At 42.7% G+C, this 15,417-nt stretch overlaps 1 protein-coding gene across 4 annotated transcripts in view; it reads left to right on the top strand.

Moving 5' to 3' along the window:
* Nucleotides 1-15,417, top strand: part of LYST (lysosomal trafficking regulator) — a 1,083,863-nt gene that overhangs the window by 133,241 nt on the left and 935,205 nt on the right. For all 4 annotated transcript variants that reach the window (XM_056566940.1, XM_056566939.1, XM_056566938.1 and 1 more), the window contains exon 4: nt 7,661-9,650. In XM_056566940.1, the coding sequence (XP_056422915.1) occupies nt 7,661-9,650 (1,990 nt within the window). The remainder of the gene's footprint in view (nt 1-7,660; nt 9,651-15,417) is intronic.

Raw genomic sequence — 15,417 nt, 5'->3', positions numbered from 1 at the left:
ACCCACGATCCCCCTGAAGGGATTGGAGTGAGGTGGCAGGGGTGCTATCCCTGCTATTGGTCGTATAGAAGCGACGACCAATAGCAGATTGGGGGCGAGGGGCTTAACTTTCGGTTTCCCCATACTTCCCACCCACAATAGGCGGGGCAGAACGGGGAAACCAATGGTGACCGGCGCCGGAAGTCTACTTAGCCATCTGCGGCGGCGATGATCGATGGTGGAGATTGGCGGCAGCAGAGAACGGCGTTGCGGCTCCCTGGATCCTACAGAAGCTGGTGAGTTGCCTAGCAACATCTGGAGGGCTATTGTTTGAGACCACTATACACTGGTCTCTAAACTGTGGCCCTCCAAATCTTGCAAAAGTACAACTCCTAGCAGGCCCACACAGCTGTTTGCTGTCTGGGCATGCTGGGATTTGTAGTTTTGAAACATCTGGAGGGCCACAGTTTGGAGATAACTGTGCAGTGGTCTCTAAACTGTAGCTCTCCAGATCTTGCAAAACTGCAAATTACAGCATGCCCAAACAACAAACAGCTTTCTCGCCATGCTTGGAGTTGTAGTTGCGTGCCTCCAGCTGTTGCATAACTACATCTCCCAGCATGCCCTTCGGCGATCAGTGCATGCTGGGAGTTGTAGTTTTGAAACAGCTGGAGGTTTGCCCCCCATGTGAATGTACAGGGTTCATTCACTCGGGCGAGTTTACAGTAAGTTTCCTGGTTGAAGTTTGAGCTGTGGCAAATTTTTCACTGCAGCGAAAACTCCTAGCGGGAAACTCACTATAAACGGCAGTGTTTCTAAAACAGAGCCTCCAGCTGTTGCAAAAAAACAATTCCCAGCATTTCCGGACAGCCACTGACTGTCCAGGTATGCTTGGAGTTAAGCAACAGCTGGAGGCACCCTGTTTGGGAATCGCTGGCGTAGAATACCCCTATGTCCACCCTATGCAATCCCTAATTCAGTCCTCAAATGCGCATGGCACTCTCTCACTTACGAGCCCTGTCGTATTTTAAGGAAACAGTTTAGGACCACATATGGGGTATTTCTGTACTTGGGAGAAATTGCCCTACAAATTATGAAAAGGAAAAGTTAAGGGCTACACCAGCCTGTTAGTGCAACATTTTTTTTTTTTACACTAACAGGCTGGTGTTGGCACATACTTTTTATTTTCACAAGCGGTAAAAGGAAGAAAAGACCCCCAAAATTTGTAACACAATTTCTCCTGAGTACAGAAATGCCCCAAAATGCATAAAATGCTCTGCGGGCGCACAACAAGGCTTAGGAGTGAGAGCGCACCATGAACATTTGAGGCCTAAATTGATGATTTGCACAGGGGTGGCTGATTTTATAGCGGTTCTGACAAACGCAAGAAAATAAATACCCCACATGTGACCCCATTTTGGAAGCTACACCCCTCACGGAATGTAACAAGGGGTATTCTGAGCCTTAACACCCCGCAGGTGTTTGAGTGAAAACATTTTTCACTAAAATGCTGGTGTTACCCTAAATTTTTCAATTTCACAAGGGAAAATAGGAAAAAAAAAAGCCCCCCCAAATTTGTAACCCTATTTCTTCTGAGTTAGAACATACCCCATATATCTATGTAAAGTGCTCTGCGGGTGAACTACAATGCTCAGAAGAGAAGGAGCAACATTGGGCTTTTGAAGAGAAAATTTGTCTGGAATTGAAGGCCACGTGTGTTTACAAAGCCTCCATAGTGCCCGAACATGTGACCCCATTTTTGAAACTACACCCCTCATTTAATGTAATAAGGGGTACAGTGAGCATTAACGCCCCACAGGTGTCAGACAGGTTTTTGGAACAGTGGTCTGTTAAAATGAAAAATTTATTTTTTCATTTGCACAGCCCACTGTTACAAAGATCTGTCAAACGCCAGTGGGGTGTAAATACTAACTGCACCCTTTATTAAATTCTGTGAGGGGTGTAGTTTCCAAAATTGTCACATATGGGGGGTCCACTGTTCCTGCACCACAGGGGGCTTTGTAAACCCACATGGCCCCCGACTTCCATTCCAAACAAATTCACTCTCCAAAAGCTCAATGGCGCTCCATCTCTTCTGGGCATTGTAGTTTGCCAGCAGAGCACTTGACGTCCACACATGGGGTATTATCATACTCAGAAGAAATGGGGTTACAAATTTTGGGGGTCGCTTTCTCTTATTATCTCTTTGGGGAAAAAAATGCATTTTAGTGAAAAATTATTTTTTTCATTTACACACCCAACTTTAACAAAGTCGTAAAACACCTATGAGGTGTTAAGACTCCCTGTACCCCTTGTTATGTTCCTTGAGGGGTGTAGTTTCCAAAATAGTATTCCATGTTGGTTGTGTTTTTCTGTATGTATATAACAACAAGAAAAAAGAAATTGCTTTGTTCAGCTCAACACTATGAAGAAATGGATGACTGAAGCTCTGAGTTTGTTTGGGGGGCAGGCAAACAGCGGGCCGGATTCCGGGAATCAACTTGACAAAAGAGCAAAGATGCAGGGGCCTCCAGCTGCTCCAAGATGAAGAAAGTAGATAATTTAAAACTTCACATTTATTTCAGCATGTTAAAAACAGGGGATATTAATAGTCAGTAAAATAATAGAACATTTGTTCTCCTTTTTCTATTATTTTACTCACTATGGATATCCCCTGTTTTTAACATGCTGAAATAAATATGAAGTTTTAAATTATCTACTTTCTTAATCTTGGAGCAGCTGGAGGCCCCTGCATCTTTGCTCTTTTGTCAAGGGTGTTTTTCTGTGCTGGCACTATAGGGGCTTCCTTAATGCGACATGCCCATTAAAAACCATTTCAGCAAAAGCCAAATATGACTCCTTCTCTTCTGAACATTGTAGTTTGCCCGCAGAGCATTTTACGTCCTAACATGGGGTATTAAAAAAAATCAGAAGAGATAGGGTTACACATTTTGGGGGGCATTTTCTCCCATTACCTTTTTAAAAAAAGGTACATTTGGGAAAAAAAAGTGCACTTTAGGTTTGCAATGGGGATTTTCTCCTGCTCTTAGACAGTTCCTGATACAGGCATCAGGTGTCAGCAGAAAGCACTGTGGACAAGACAAAAAAGAAATTAAAAAATCAAAGAATTTCCTCTGTAGCATACAACTGCTAAAAAGTACTGGAAGGGTAAAGATTTAAAAGAAGTCATTTACAAATCTGTTTAACTTTCTGGCACCAGTTGATTTAAAAAATTAAAAATGTTATCTGCTGGAATACTGCTTTAAGCATTAATAACTGTGGGATGCATTTACTTTTCATTCTGATTCTGAGATAGTTTTTTCGTGAAATATTATACTTTGTTAGTGGTAGATACTTGCATCATTTCTTTGTGAAAAACTCCAAAATATGATGGAGAATTTAATATTTTAACTTTGGAACTCTCTGTTTATAAGGAAAATGGACATTTCAAATTATATATTGATACGCATACACAATATGTCTACTTTATGTAGTAAGGGGGGACCATTGTTCAAAAAATGTCAGACATCAGTGGGGTGTAAATGCTCGCTGCACCCCTTCGTACATTCCTTGATGGCTGTAGTTTCCAAAATGGGGTCACGTGTGTGTGTGTGTGAGGGGGGGGGGGGGGGGGTGTTTCTACTGTTCTGGCACCATGTGGGCTTTGTAAATGCACATGTCCTTCAATTCCAGCAAAATTCTCTCTCTCCAAAAGCCCAATGGCGCTCATTCTCTTCTGAGCCCTGTAGTGCACCAGCAGAGCACTCTATATCCACACATGGGGTATTTATATGCTCGGAAGACATGGTATTACAAATTATGTTTTTTTTTTTCTTTCCTATTACCCCTTGTGAAAAAAAAAATTTGGGATAACACCAGTATTTTAGTGAAAAAATATAATATTTTCATTTTCACGTCCAACTTTTGGGGTGTTAAGACTCACTATATCCATTGTTACGGTCCGTGAGGGGTGTGGTTGCCAAAATGTCAGAACCGCTGTACATTAAGCCACTCCTGTGGAAATCACCTCAAATGTACATAGTGCTTTCACTCCTGAGCCTTGTGTGCCCGCAGAGCATTTTATGTCCACATATGGGGTATTTCTGTACTCTGGAGAAATTGAGTTAAAAATGTTGTGGTCTTTTTTTTTTCTTTTATCTACTGTGAAAATAAAGTATAGGGCAACACCATTAATTTTTTGTACAATAACATGCTGGAGTAGACCCCAACTTAACAATTTAATGAGGGGTAAAAGGAGAAAAGCCCTTGTCTGGCAATTTCTCCCGACTATGGAAAATCCCCGTATGTGGCCCTAAACTGATGCTTTGAAATCCGACAGGGCTCCAAAGTGAGAGAGCGTCATGCGCATTTTAGGCCTAAATTTGGGATTTGCATAGGGAAGGACCCGAATGCAAGAATGACACAAAAACTACCCTAAGGCAGTGTTTCGCAAACAGGGTTCCTCCAGCTGTTGCAAAACTCCCAGCATGCCTGAACAGTCAATGGCTGTCTGGCAATACTAGGAATTGTTGTTTTTGCAACAGCTGGAGGCTCGGTTTTGGAAACAGTACCGTTCCAGATGTTTTTCATTTTTAATGAAGGGGAGGGGGGGGGCACTGTGTAGGGGTATATGTAGTGTTTCTTTTTTGTGTAGTGTAGTGTTTTTAGGGTACATTTACACAGGTGGGGGTTCACAGCGAATTTCCCGCTTTGAGTTTGAGCTGCAGCGAGAAACTTGCTGTTAACCCCCGCCCATGTGAATGTACCCCCTGTACATTCACTTGGGGGGCAAACCTCCAGCAGTTGAAAAACTACAACTTCCAGCATGCCCTTTGGCTGTCCGTGCATGCTGGGGGTAGTAGTTATGCAACAGCTGGATGCACACTGGTTGCAAAACAGTTTGTTACTCATTCATAGAAAAAATGTGCCTTTAGATGTTGCATAACTACAACCCCCAGCATGCACAAACTATCAAACAAACTATCAAACAAACTATCAAAGGCATGCTGGGAGTAGGTAGTTGTGCCTTCTGCTGTTTGTGCATGCCAGGAGTTGTTGCTAGGCAACAGCAGGAGGCGCCTTACCTCCTGCTGCTGCTCTACCAATCCTGCCTGACTCCACTGCCGCTTTCTCCGCCACTGGGGCACCGATGGCGGGGATTGGGGGCCCTAAGTCCAGGTGAGGACTCCCGACACGTTCTCTCGCCCTCCGGAATAGGGGCATAGCGGATGCCATTAGGGACACCGCCACAGCAGGATTTCAGATTCGTAAGCCGGCTTGATTGAACCGACATCACCGCAAAACGCCGATCTCTGGACCCCCCCAGATGTTTGCACGGGTTGCCTGCTGAATAGTTTCAGCAGGCATCCCTGTCCGGTCGCCACCCGGCCGGGACCGGAATTCACACAGACGTACAGGTATGCCCTGAGTCCTTAAGTCACAGGATGTCAGGACGTACCTGTGCGACCTGGGTCCTTAAGGGTTAACTGTCTGGCACCAGTTTTCCAGTGAGTACCCATTTAAAGACCAGGGGCTTACCTATATGCTCTGATGCTTAGTGGAGCTCACTGAAACTCTGCAGTTGGAATTATGCCCTTAAAAGGAGGGGAGGAAAAAATGAAATCGCAAAAATGAACATTGGCTGTTACCTTAAGGGGATAAATCTTTTAATTCTGTAGGCCTCTTCTATGATCCATGATCTTCAGTTCTTTCCATATATCTTCAATGGTATTTAAATCATTTAATCGGTTTGGCAATTCTACCTGCTTAATTTTTTATCTGTTTGTTTGAGATCATTGTCTCACTCAAATGTCCACCCTTGTTTCATCTTCAGTATCCTGATAGATGACAGCAGCTTTTTTTTTCAAGAATGTCTTGTTTAATTTACCTTTATTCATCCTTCCTTCTATAATGTGAAGTTTGCCAGTGCCATTTACTCAAAAGCAGTCCCGAACCATGATGTTCCCACCTCCAAATTTTGTTGATGACAAAGGATATTCTGTGTTTGATATAGAAGTATAGATGTTAAAATATTTTGTTTATGCCATAAGGAAGGTCCCAGTGAGGACCAAAACACGTTAAGTAAAAGATGTATTAGTCATTAACGATGGACGCTTTATTGATGATTGTTAGTAACAGTACAAAATGTAGTGCATTTTTACAGCATATATTAGTTTTAGATACCAGGCTGCCAAAGGAAAACCAAAAACTAAGTACATTTGTTTAAACATAATTTTAATGATCCTCAGAATGGCGATCAGGGAAAAAAGTGATTAAAAATGCTATCCTGTTAGGATTTAAGGCATAAATAGTATGTACCGTATTTTTCGCCATATAAGACGCTCCGGCATATAAGACGCACCCAATTTTAAAGGAGGAAAATCTAGAAAAAAAAGATTCTGAACCAAATACTGAAGTAAAATATTTCATATCAGTATAGTTCCCTCACAATGGTTGGCAGTATAGTTCCCCCACAATGGTAGGCAGCTCCTCCCCCCTCCCCCCCACAATGGTTGGCAGTATAGTTCCCCCACAGTGATAGGCAGCTCCCCCCCCCCCCCCCCACAATGGTTGGCAGTATAGTTCCCCCACAATGGTTGGCAGTATAGTTCCCCCACAATGGTTGGCAGTATAGTTCCCCCACAATGGTTGTCAGCTCCCCCCCACAGACATACAGCTTCCAGCCATATACAGTGTATGGCTGGAGGCTGTATGTCTGTGTGCTGCCCCCACAGTGTTCCGGTCACCGCTCCTCTGGCTCGGTGTCACAATCTACTGCTATTGCCTATGGACCATAGCAGTAGGTGCCGGGACCGGAGGAGCGGTGACTGGAACACTGAAGATTACGCGCCGCCGGTCACTCACCAGGCCCCGGTCGGCGCGCGTCTTCCTCCGGTCCTCCTGTCCTCCGGCGCCTCTATGGTTGTACGCACGTCGGGACGTCACTGACGTCCCGTGCGTACAACCATAGAGAGGCGGAGGATCGCAGGAGGACCGGAGGAGGGCGCGCATCGGCCGGGGAATGGTAAGTGACCTGAGGACATCCTTATGTCCCGAAAAGATTTTTCGGGACATAGGGATGTCCGGCATAGGAATACCTATGATTTTATCTGCCCGGGCCGGCTCCTGTGTGCGGCTGCAGGCGGGGGCCGGCCAGAGCAGGTAAAAACTAATACTGTATACTAAAAACCAGGGGGCCTCCAGCTGTTGTGAAACTACAACTACCAGCTTGCCTAGACAGCCTTTGCCGGTCCGGGCATGCTGGGAGTTGTAGTTTCAGAACAGCTGGAGGCACCCTGGTTTTTAGTATACAGTTATTAGTAATTCACCTGCCCGGCGCCCGGAACTGTATGTTCCAGGCGTAGGGCAATAAACATAGCCGGTGTGAGGGGAAAAATTCACCGGCGGTCATGAGGCTGCTGCGGGTGGGGAGCTGGTAGTCAGCGCTGTACCGCACCGCCGCAGCCTCTGTACTTACCGCTGACTTCCCGCTCTCGCCCGCAGCAGCCTCGGGCGTATATTCGCCGTTTAAGACGCACCTACTTTCCCCCCCACGTTTTGGGGAAGAAAAAGTGCGTCTTATACGGCGAAAAATACGGTACCTAAGTAAAGTTAAATGTGTATAATTTATCTTATGCCTACACTCCTGTATTAATTTTCCTCTTAAATCTGTATTTTTCAGAGTATAACCTTTTTTCTAATGGACTGGAAGCATATACTGCTAGCGAAATGGTACATATTCCTCATAAAAATGTAGTTAATGAAGAAACAGCCCATTTTGACTTTTTGCAAAACTCTAAAACTTTACTGAAAAATAAACCAAGACGTCAGCCCAAAGGTATGTGTCGCCATTCAATGAAGGATGACCGAAGATCACTTTCTTCTTCCGATTCCGAGACTACAATACAAGACAATTCATCATCATCATTGGTAAAGCAGAGAAAACTGTTTGAAAAATCGATGACTATACATATTGGAGAGCCTAAAAGAGCTGAAAAAAGTTCACAGCATAAGAAAGGGGGCCCCTTTCCAGAATTAGTATCAGCCATTTCTCAGATGTCAACAGAAATGAAACAATTAGAAGAAACAACCTCCATATCGAATAAGAAAGCTTCTGCCTTTAATCTTTGTCAGATCTTGTTGTCTTTGCTCGAAAAGGTATGCCAGTTTGATATAATACTAAATCATACTTCAGCACTTTCTAGTTGCATCATTCCAACACTAACAGAATACATATCAGAAATTAGCGATTATCATGCTCCTGGAAAGGGAACGCTGGAAAAAGGTTGGACTGAGGAACCTGTGGCATTAATTCAGCGAATGCTATTACATACAGTGTTAAGTCTTCTGACTGTTGAGATTAGCGAAAAGGATGTTATGCCTGACAATCTTAGAAAAAATCTAAGTGACTTGTTACGAACATCTTTAAAACTGAAATCTTACTCAACTAAAATGCTAGATTCACACCAACAACTATTACAAGACACTGTGGACAACATAAATCTGTATAGCTCTCAACATCAAGCTTTCTTTTTCCCGGATCTCCTTGAAGGCATTTTTCAAATTATATACTTGTGTCTTAAGGGTGCAGCAACAAACTCTCTCTATTTTAGTCAATGTATAGAACTTTTCCATGATTTCATTCATTACAGTGGCTTCAATATTCTTGAAAATGCAGTCCTTCAGATGGAATCTTTAGGTCTACAGCATGAACATCTGCATTCTCAGGCTTCTAACCATGTGATGATTCTTATTAGCAGTGTATTAAAAATAGTTAGCCTAATAAAAAAGGTAAAATCTGACCAGCTTCATCAATCAATGTGTACAAGAAAAAGGCATCGGAGATGTGAGTTCTCGCATTTTATGCACCACCACAGAGATCTATCAGGACTTCCCATTTCTCTGTTCAGAAATGATAACCTTGATGAAAGTATGTGTGGAGAAATCAGTTACCCTGAAAGAAGTTGCTGCATAGCCGTGTGTTCATATCACTGTTTGCGTTTGCTCCAGAGGGTATCAGTGACTACTTCCTGCTTGCATATTCTCTTAGGAATTCAGAATGCTGGGATTTGTTGCTGCATGGATCCTTTATCAGTTATCAAACCACTTCTTTATGCCTTTAAAGTGCCAACTTTAAAAAACATGCAGCACCACATTTTAAGTATTCTTGCACATTTTTTGCTGAATCAGTTGGGTGGAGGCAAAATATCTAGTGTTGTGAAACAAGCTTCTTGTAACATGTGTGTGATGGACAATGATCACCTAACAGAGTTAAAGGATACTTTTCAAGGGAGAGCTGAAACAACTCCTCTAGCAGGTATACCTTACAGATTACAAGGGGTTTTACCATGTGTTGGTTCTGAGGACACGACGTGGAAATGGAATTCTTTTGAAGCTTACCAGGAACTCGTGTTTAGCAGTGACTTGCAACTAAGCTTGCATGTTTCTAGTCACATTTGCAACTTAATGCAAGAAGGAAATGCTGTCGTTCAGCAAAAATTGTATACTCTTATTTTTAATGGAATTCTACAAAGAGGGGTGGAAATGGTTCATCACTGCCAACAATCTGGCATTTCTACTTTGTCTAGCCAGCCTGGCTTTATCCAGAAATCATATTTACTGCATGTACTTAAAGTTTATTTAAAAGATTTACCAGAGTTGCTTAAATCCAGGTAAGTGATATTTTTTTTTATAACTTCCATGATATTAATTTTTGACACTTATTTCCATGTACGTCACAATAGATGTTTATTTGTATAGTTATTAATATTAAACTCAATTAATTTACCATATTACCAGAATATGTACAAATCACATTGGAGATCAGATGTTTTATATAACTTGAATTAAAAACACACACAATTTGGCAACTTTTAAGGGTGGGTCAATATCATTATAGTATCAATGTTTGTAATGCTTGTCTATTATTGTATATTGATTCACATATGCAATGTGGGAGATTTATCAAAACCTGTCAAGAGGAAAATTTTCCCCATAGCAACCAATCAGATCGCTTCTTTCTTTTTTGAAAAGGCCTCTGAAAAATGAAAGAAGCAATCTGATTGGTTGCTATGGGCAACTCAGCAATTTTTCCTCTGGACAGGTATTGGTAAATCTCCCCAATATGCCTTTGTTTGCATCATAAAGTTGACATGTTTTTTATTTTTGGAAGACATCAGAGGGCTTCAAAGTTAAGCAGCAATTTTCCCAAAAATTTTAATCAGAATTTTTCAGGGACCAGTTCAGTTTTGAAGTGGATTTGAGGGGCCTTCATATTAGAAATATCCCACAAATGACCCCATAAAAAAAACTGCACCCCTCAAAGTATTCAAAATGACATTCAGAAAGTGTGTTAACCCTTTAAATGTTTCACAGGAAAGGGAAGGAACAAGTGAAGCGGCAAAGTGAAGGAGAACATTTAAAATCTTCATTTTTTACACTCACAAGGAGAGAAATTACCAACCCCCCCCCCCCCAAAAAAAAAAAATTTTGTAACCCAATTTCTCTCAAGTAAGGAAATACCTCATGTTTAGGTAAAGTGTTCTGCAGGCACAGTAGAGAGCTCAGAATGGAAGGAGCGGCAATGGGATTTTGGAGAGTGAGTTTTTCTGAAATGGTTTTTGGGGGGCATGTCACATTTAAGAAGCCCCTATAGTGCCAGAACTGGGGAAAAAAAAAAACATATGACATACTATTTTGGAAACTACACCCCTCAAGGAACGTAACAAGGGGGGTACAGTGATTCTTTACACCCCACAGGTGTTTGACAAATTTCTGCCAAAGTTGGACGTGAAAATGAAATATTAATTTTGTTTTTACTAAAATGCTGGTGTTACCCCAAATTTTTCATTTTCACAAGGGGTAATAGGAGAAAAAGCCTCCCAAAATTTGCAACCCCATTTCTTCTGAGTTTGGAAATATACCATGTCAAGTGCCCTCCGGGCAAACTACAATGCTCAGAATAAAAGGAGCGCCATTGCGCTTTTGGAGAGAGAAATTAAAGCGCAACTGTCATGACATTTTGGTGTAATAACCTGCAAACAGCCTTTTTACTGTGTGCAGGTGGTGGTTATAGCAATGTTTTTACCTGAAATTTGGCGGCTTTCATGACTTCAAAAAAGGCTTTTATTGAAAGCCACTGACGGTCGGATAGGCGTGGCGCGAGGTACGCGATGCACTGCCGCCGCCACGCCAACCCCTACGCCTACCCCGTACGTCCACGTTGGGACCTATGTGTGATTGACACACAGGTCCCAGTGCATGCGCCCTTCAGCTAATCTAACCTGCGCGCTGCAGTGTGTCATCAAGCAAGCGGTCGCTCCCGCCGCCGTCTTCCTTCTCAGTGCGCCTGCGCAGTGCTAGGTGCAGAGAGCGCGCTTCCTCTGCACCTAGTATCGAGAACTAACCTGATTGCGCGCTGCTCTGCACAGGGGCACTGAGGAGGAAGACTGCGGCGGGAGCGAGCGCTAGCTTGATGACACACAGCAGCGCGCAGGTTAGATTAGCTGAAGGGCGCATGTGCTGGGACTTGTGTGTCAATCACACAGAGGTCCCAGCGTGGACATACGGGGTAGGCGCGGGGGTGGGGTTGGCGGGGCATCGCGTACCTCGCGCCACGCCTATCCGACTGTCAGTGGCTTTCAATAAAAGCCTTTTTTGAAGTCATGAAAGCCGCCAAATTTCAGGTAAAAACATTGTTATACCCACCGCCTGCACACAGTACAGTGCTGGTTATTACACCAAAATGTCATGACAGTTGCGCTTTAATTGGAATAGAATTTGGGGCCATGTGCATTTACAAAGCCCCCCGTAGTGCCAGAATAATGGACCCCCCATATGTGACCCCATTTTGGAAACTACACCCCTCATAGAATTTAATAACGGGTGCAGTGAGCACCACTGGCGTTTGACAGATCTTTAACCCCTTAACGACGCAGGACGCTCATCAACAGCCAGGACCCGCGAATAATACCACACATCGCCGATCGCGGCGATGTGCGGTATTAACCCTTTAGAAGCGGCGGTCAAAGCTAACCGCCGCTTCTAAAGTGAAAGTGACCCGGCTGCTCAGTGTCCGATCTGCCACCGACTGCCTCCTCGGTGTCCGATCGGCGATTGACTGCTCCGTGCCTGAGATCCAGGCAGGAGCAGTCAAGCGCCCATAACACTGATCACAGGCGTTTTAATACACGCCTGTGATCAGCATGAGAGATCAGTGTGTGCAGTGTTATGGGTCCCTATGAGACCTATAACACTGCAAAAAAAAATGTAAAAAAAAAGTTTTAATAAAGGTCATTTAACCCCTTCCCTAATAAAAGTTTGAATCACCCCCCTTTCCCATAAAAAAATAAAAGTGTAAAAAAAAAAAAAAATAAACATATGTGGTATGGCCGCGTGCTTAAATGTCCGAACTATAAAAATATATCATTAATTAAACCGCACGGTCAATGGCGTACGCGCAAAAAAATTCCAAAGTCCAAAAAAGCGTATTTTGGTCACTTTTTATACCAATAAAAAGTGATCAAAAAGTCCGATCAGAACAAAAATCATACCGATAAAATCTTCAGATCACGGCGCAAAAAATGAGTCCTCATACCGCCCTGTACGTGGAAAAATAAAAAAGTTATAGGGGTCAGAAGATGACATTTTTAAACATATAAATTTTCCTGCATGTAGTTATGATTTTTTCCAGAAGTGCGACAAAATCAAACCTATATAAGTAGGGTATCATTTTAACCGTATGGACCTACAGAATAAGGATAAGGTGTAATTTTTACCAAAATATGCACTGCGTAGAAACGGAAGCCCCCAAAAGTTACAAAATGGCGTTTTTTTTCTTCGATTTTGTCGCACAATGATTTTTTTTTCCGTTTCGCTGTGCATTTTTGGGTAAAATGACTGTCACTGCAAAGTAGAATTGGTGATGCAAAAAATAAGCCATAATATGGATTTTTAGGTGGAAAATTGAAAGGGTTATGATTTTTAAAAGGTAAAGAGGAAAAAAATGAAAGTGCAAAAACGGAAAAACCCTGAGTCCTTAAGGGGTTAAAAAAGAAGGCTGTGCCAATGAAAAATTTAATTCTTCATTTTCACGGACCACTTTTCCAAAAATCTGTCAGACACCTGTGAGGTGTAAATGCTCACTGCACCCCTTAATACATTATGTGAGGGGTGTAGTTTCCAAAATGGGGTCACCTGGGTGGGGGGGGGGGGGGGGGGTCCACTGTTCTGGCACCATGGGGGCTTTGTAAACACACATGGTCTCCAATTTTGGACACATTCTCTCTCCAAAAGCCCAATAGCTCTCCTCTTCTGAGCATTGTATTTCGCCCGCAGAGCACTTTACATCCACATACGGGATATTTCAGAATTGGGGCCTCAAATTTTGGTGGGCTTTTTTCGTATTTTCCCTTGTGAAAATGAAAAATGTAAGGTAACACCAGCATTTTAGTGAAATTTTTTTTTCATTTTCACATCCAACTTTATTGAAAATTCGGCAAACACCTGTGGAGTGTAAAGGCTCACTATACCCATTTTTACGTTCCGTAAGGGGTGTAGTTTCCAAAATAAGTTCACATGTGGGTCTTTATTTATTTTGCGTATATGTCAGAACCACTGTAAAATCAGCCACCCCGGTGCAAATCACCAATTTAGAACTAAAATGTACATGGAGCACGCTCAGCCATGTTGTGTACCTGCAGAGCACTTTGCGTTCACGTACGGGGTATTTCCGTACTCGGGAGAAATTGCGTAAAAAAATTTTGGGGGGATAATTTTTTTCCTTTTACTGCTAGTAATAATATTAAGTATGGGGCAACACCAGCATGTTACTGTAAAGTTGTTTTATTTTTATTTTTTACACTAACTTGCTGGTGTAGACCCCAACTTTACCTTTTCTTAAAAGGTAAAGGAGAAAAAGCAGCCTAAAATGTGTAATGTGGTACGGAAATACCACATATGTGGCCCTAAACTGTTGCCTTGAAATACGACAGGGCTCCAATGCAAGAGAGCGCCATGCGCATTTGAGGCCTGATTTATGGATTTGCCTCTGTCACCAAAATACTACCTTGACAGGGAGTTGTTGTTTTTTCAACAGCTGGAGGCTCTGTTTTGGAAACCGTGCCATACAAGAAATTTTACTTATTTATTTTGTGTAGGTCTAGTGTAGAGTTTTTAGGGTACATTCACATGGCCGGGGGTTTACAATGAGTTTCTCGCTGGGAGTTTGAGCTGCAGTTTAAAATTTGCTGTATTTCAAACTTGCAGCAGAAAACTCGCTGTAAACCCCTGCCCGTGTGAATGTACCCTGTACTGTTGGAACTACATGCTGGGCGTTGTAGCTGTTGCAAAATTACAACTCCCAGCATGCCCTTTGGCTGTGCATGCAAAGATTTGTTGCTAAGAAACAGGAGGTGAACAGGCCTCAACTCCTGCTGTATCCTGCCGCCTGCACCGCCGGGACTGCCGCCGCCACTGCTGCTGCCACCACTCCTGCTTCTCCTGTCCGCCGCCGCTACTGACGGGATCCCTGCCGGGCCAGGCAAAGGTAGGAGACCCCGCGACCCACTTCTGTGTGCTGGGTAAAGACCCCCGCCGGCCCACTTCTGTGTGCTGGGTAAAGGTGAATGGGGCTATCTCTGGCTGTGCTGGGTAAGGGTGAATGGACAGCCCCATTCACCCTTTTTTCCGGGTCACTGAACACCCAATTGACCCGGAATCGCCGCAAATTGCCGGTCTGAATTGAGTTACAGATACGCCCTTGCAGGGGTGTGGAAATGTAGTCCACAGGACTAAAATGGAGCAAAATCTACTTGTCCCTCATGACGATCCACTTGCCATAAATACCTACTATGATACCTTTTAATTTTTAAATTCTCTCTGAACATATATATATATATATATATATATATATATATATATATATATATAATATAGAGTGAAGTGAAATTAAAATAGTAAAAGATAATTTTGCAGATTTGGTGTTTTTCTTTTCTACGCCATGTTAGTTTCACACTTATAGGCTGGCCTGATTACAGTAATACCAGATTTGTATAGTTTATGTCAATTGTTTTTTATCCTGTAGCTCCCCCCCCCCCGTCCCGCCCCGCATACCAGGCTGTATGAAGGCTCATTTTTTTCGCCATAATCTGTTTTTTGTATCGGTACCATTTTAGTATTGATTTGACTTTAATAGCTTTCTTACTTATTTTTCTAGGATATTATAAAAATTGCAAATCTGTGGTTTGGTGTTTTTATTTTTTTTTTTTACATTTACCATACGGGATACATAATGTTATATTTTAATAGGTCGTACAGTTACGCACGCAGCGATACTAGATGTTTGTTTGCATGGTTTTATATAGGAAATGGGGATGATTTGAACTTTTAGCATGGAAGGGGTTTAGGTGTGTCTTTTAAACTTTTATTAAAACTGTTTTT

Source organism: Hyla sarda, chromosome 3 (genome assembly GCF_029499605.1).
Source record: "Hyla sarda isolate aHylSar1 chromosome 3, aHylSar1.hap1, whole genome shotgun sequence".
Taxonomy (NCBI): Eukaryota; Metazoa; Chordata; class Amphibia; order Anura; family Hylidae; genus Hyla; species Hyla sarda.
Note: the sequence above shows the minus strand (reverse complement) of the source record. Positions and strands in the feature narration are given on the sequence as shown.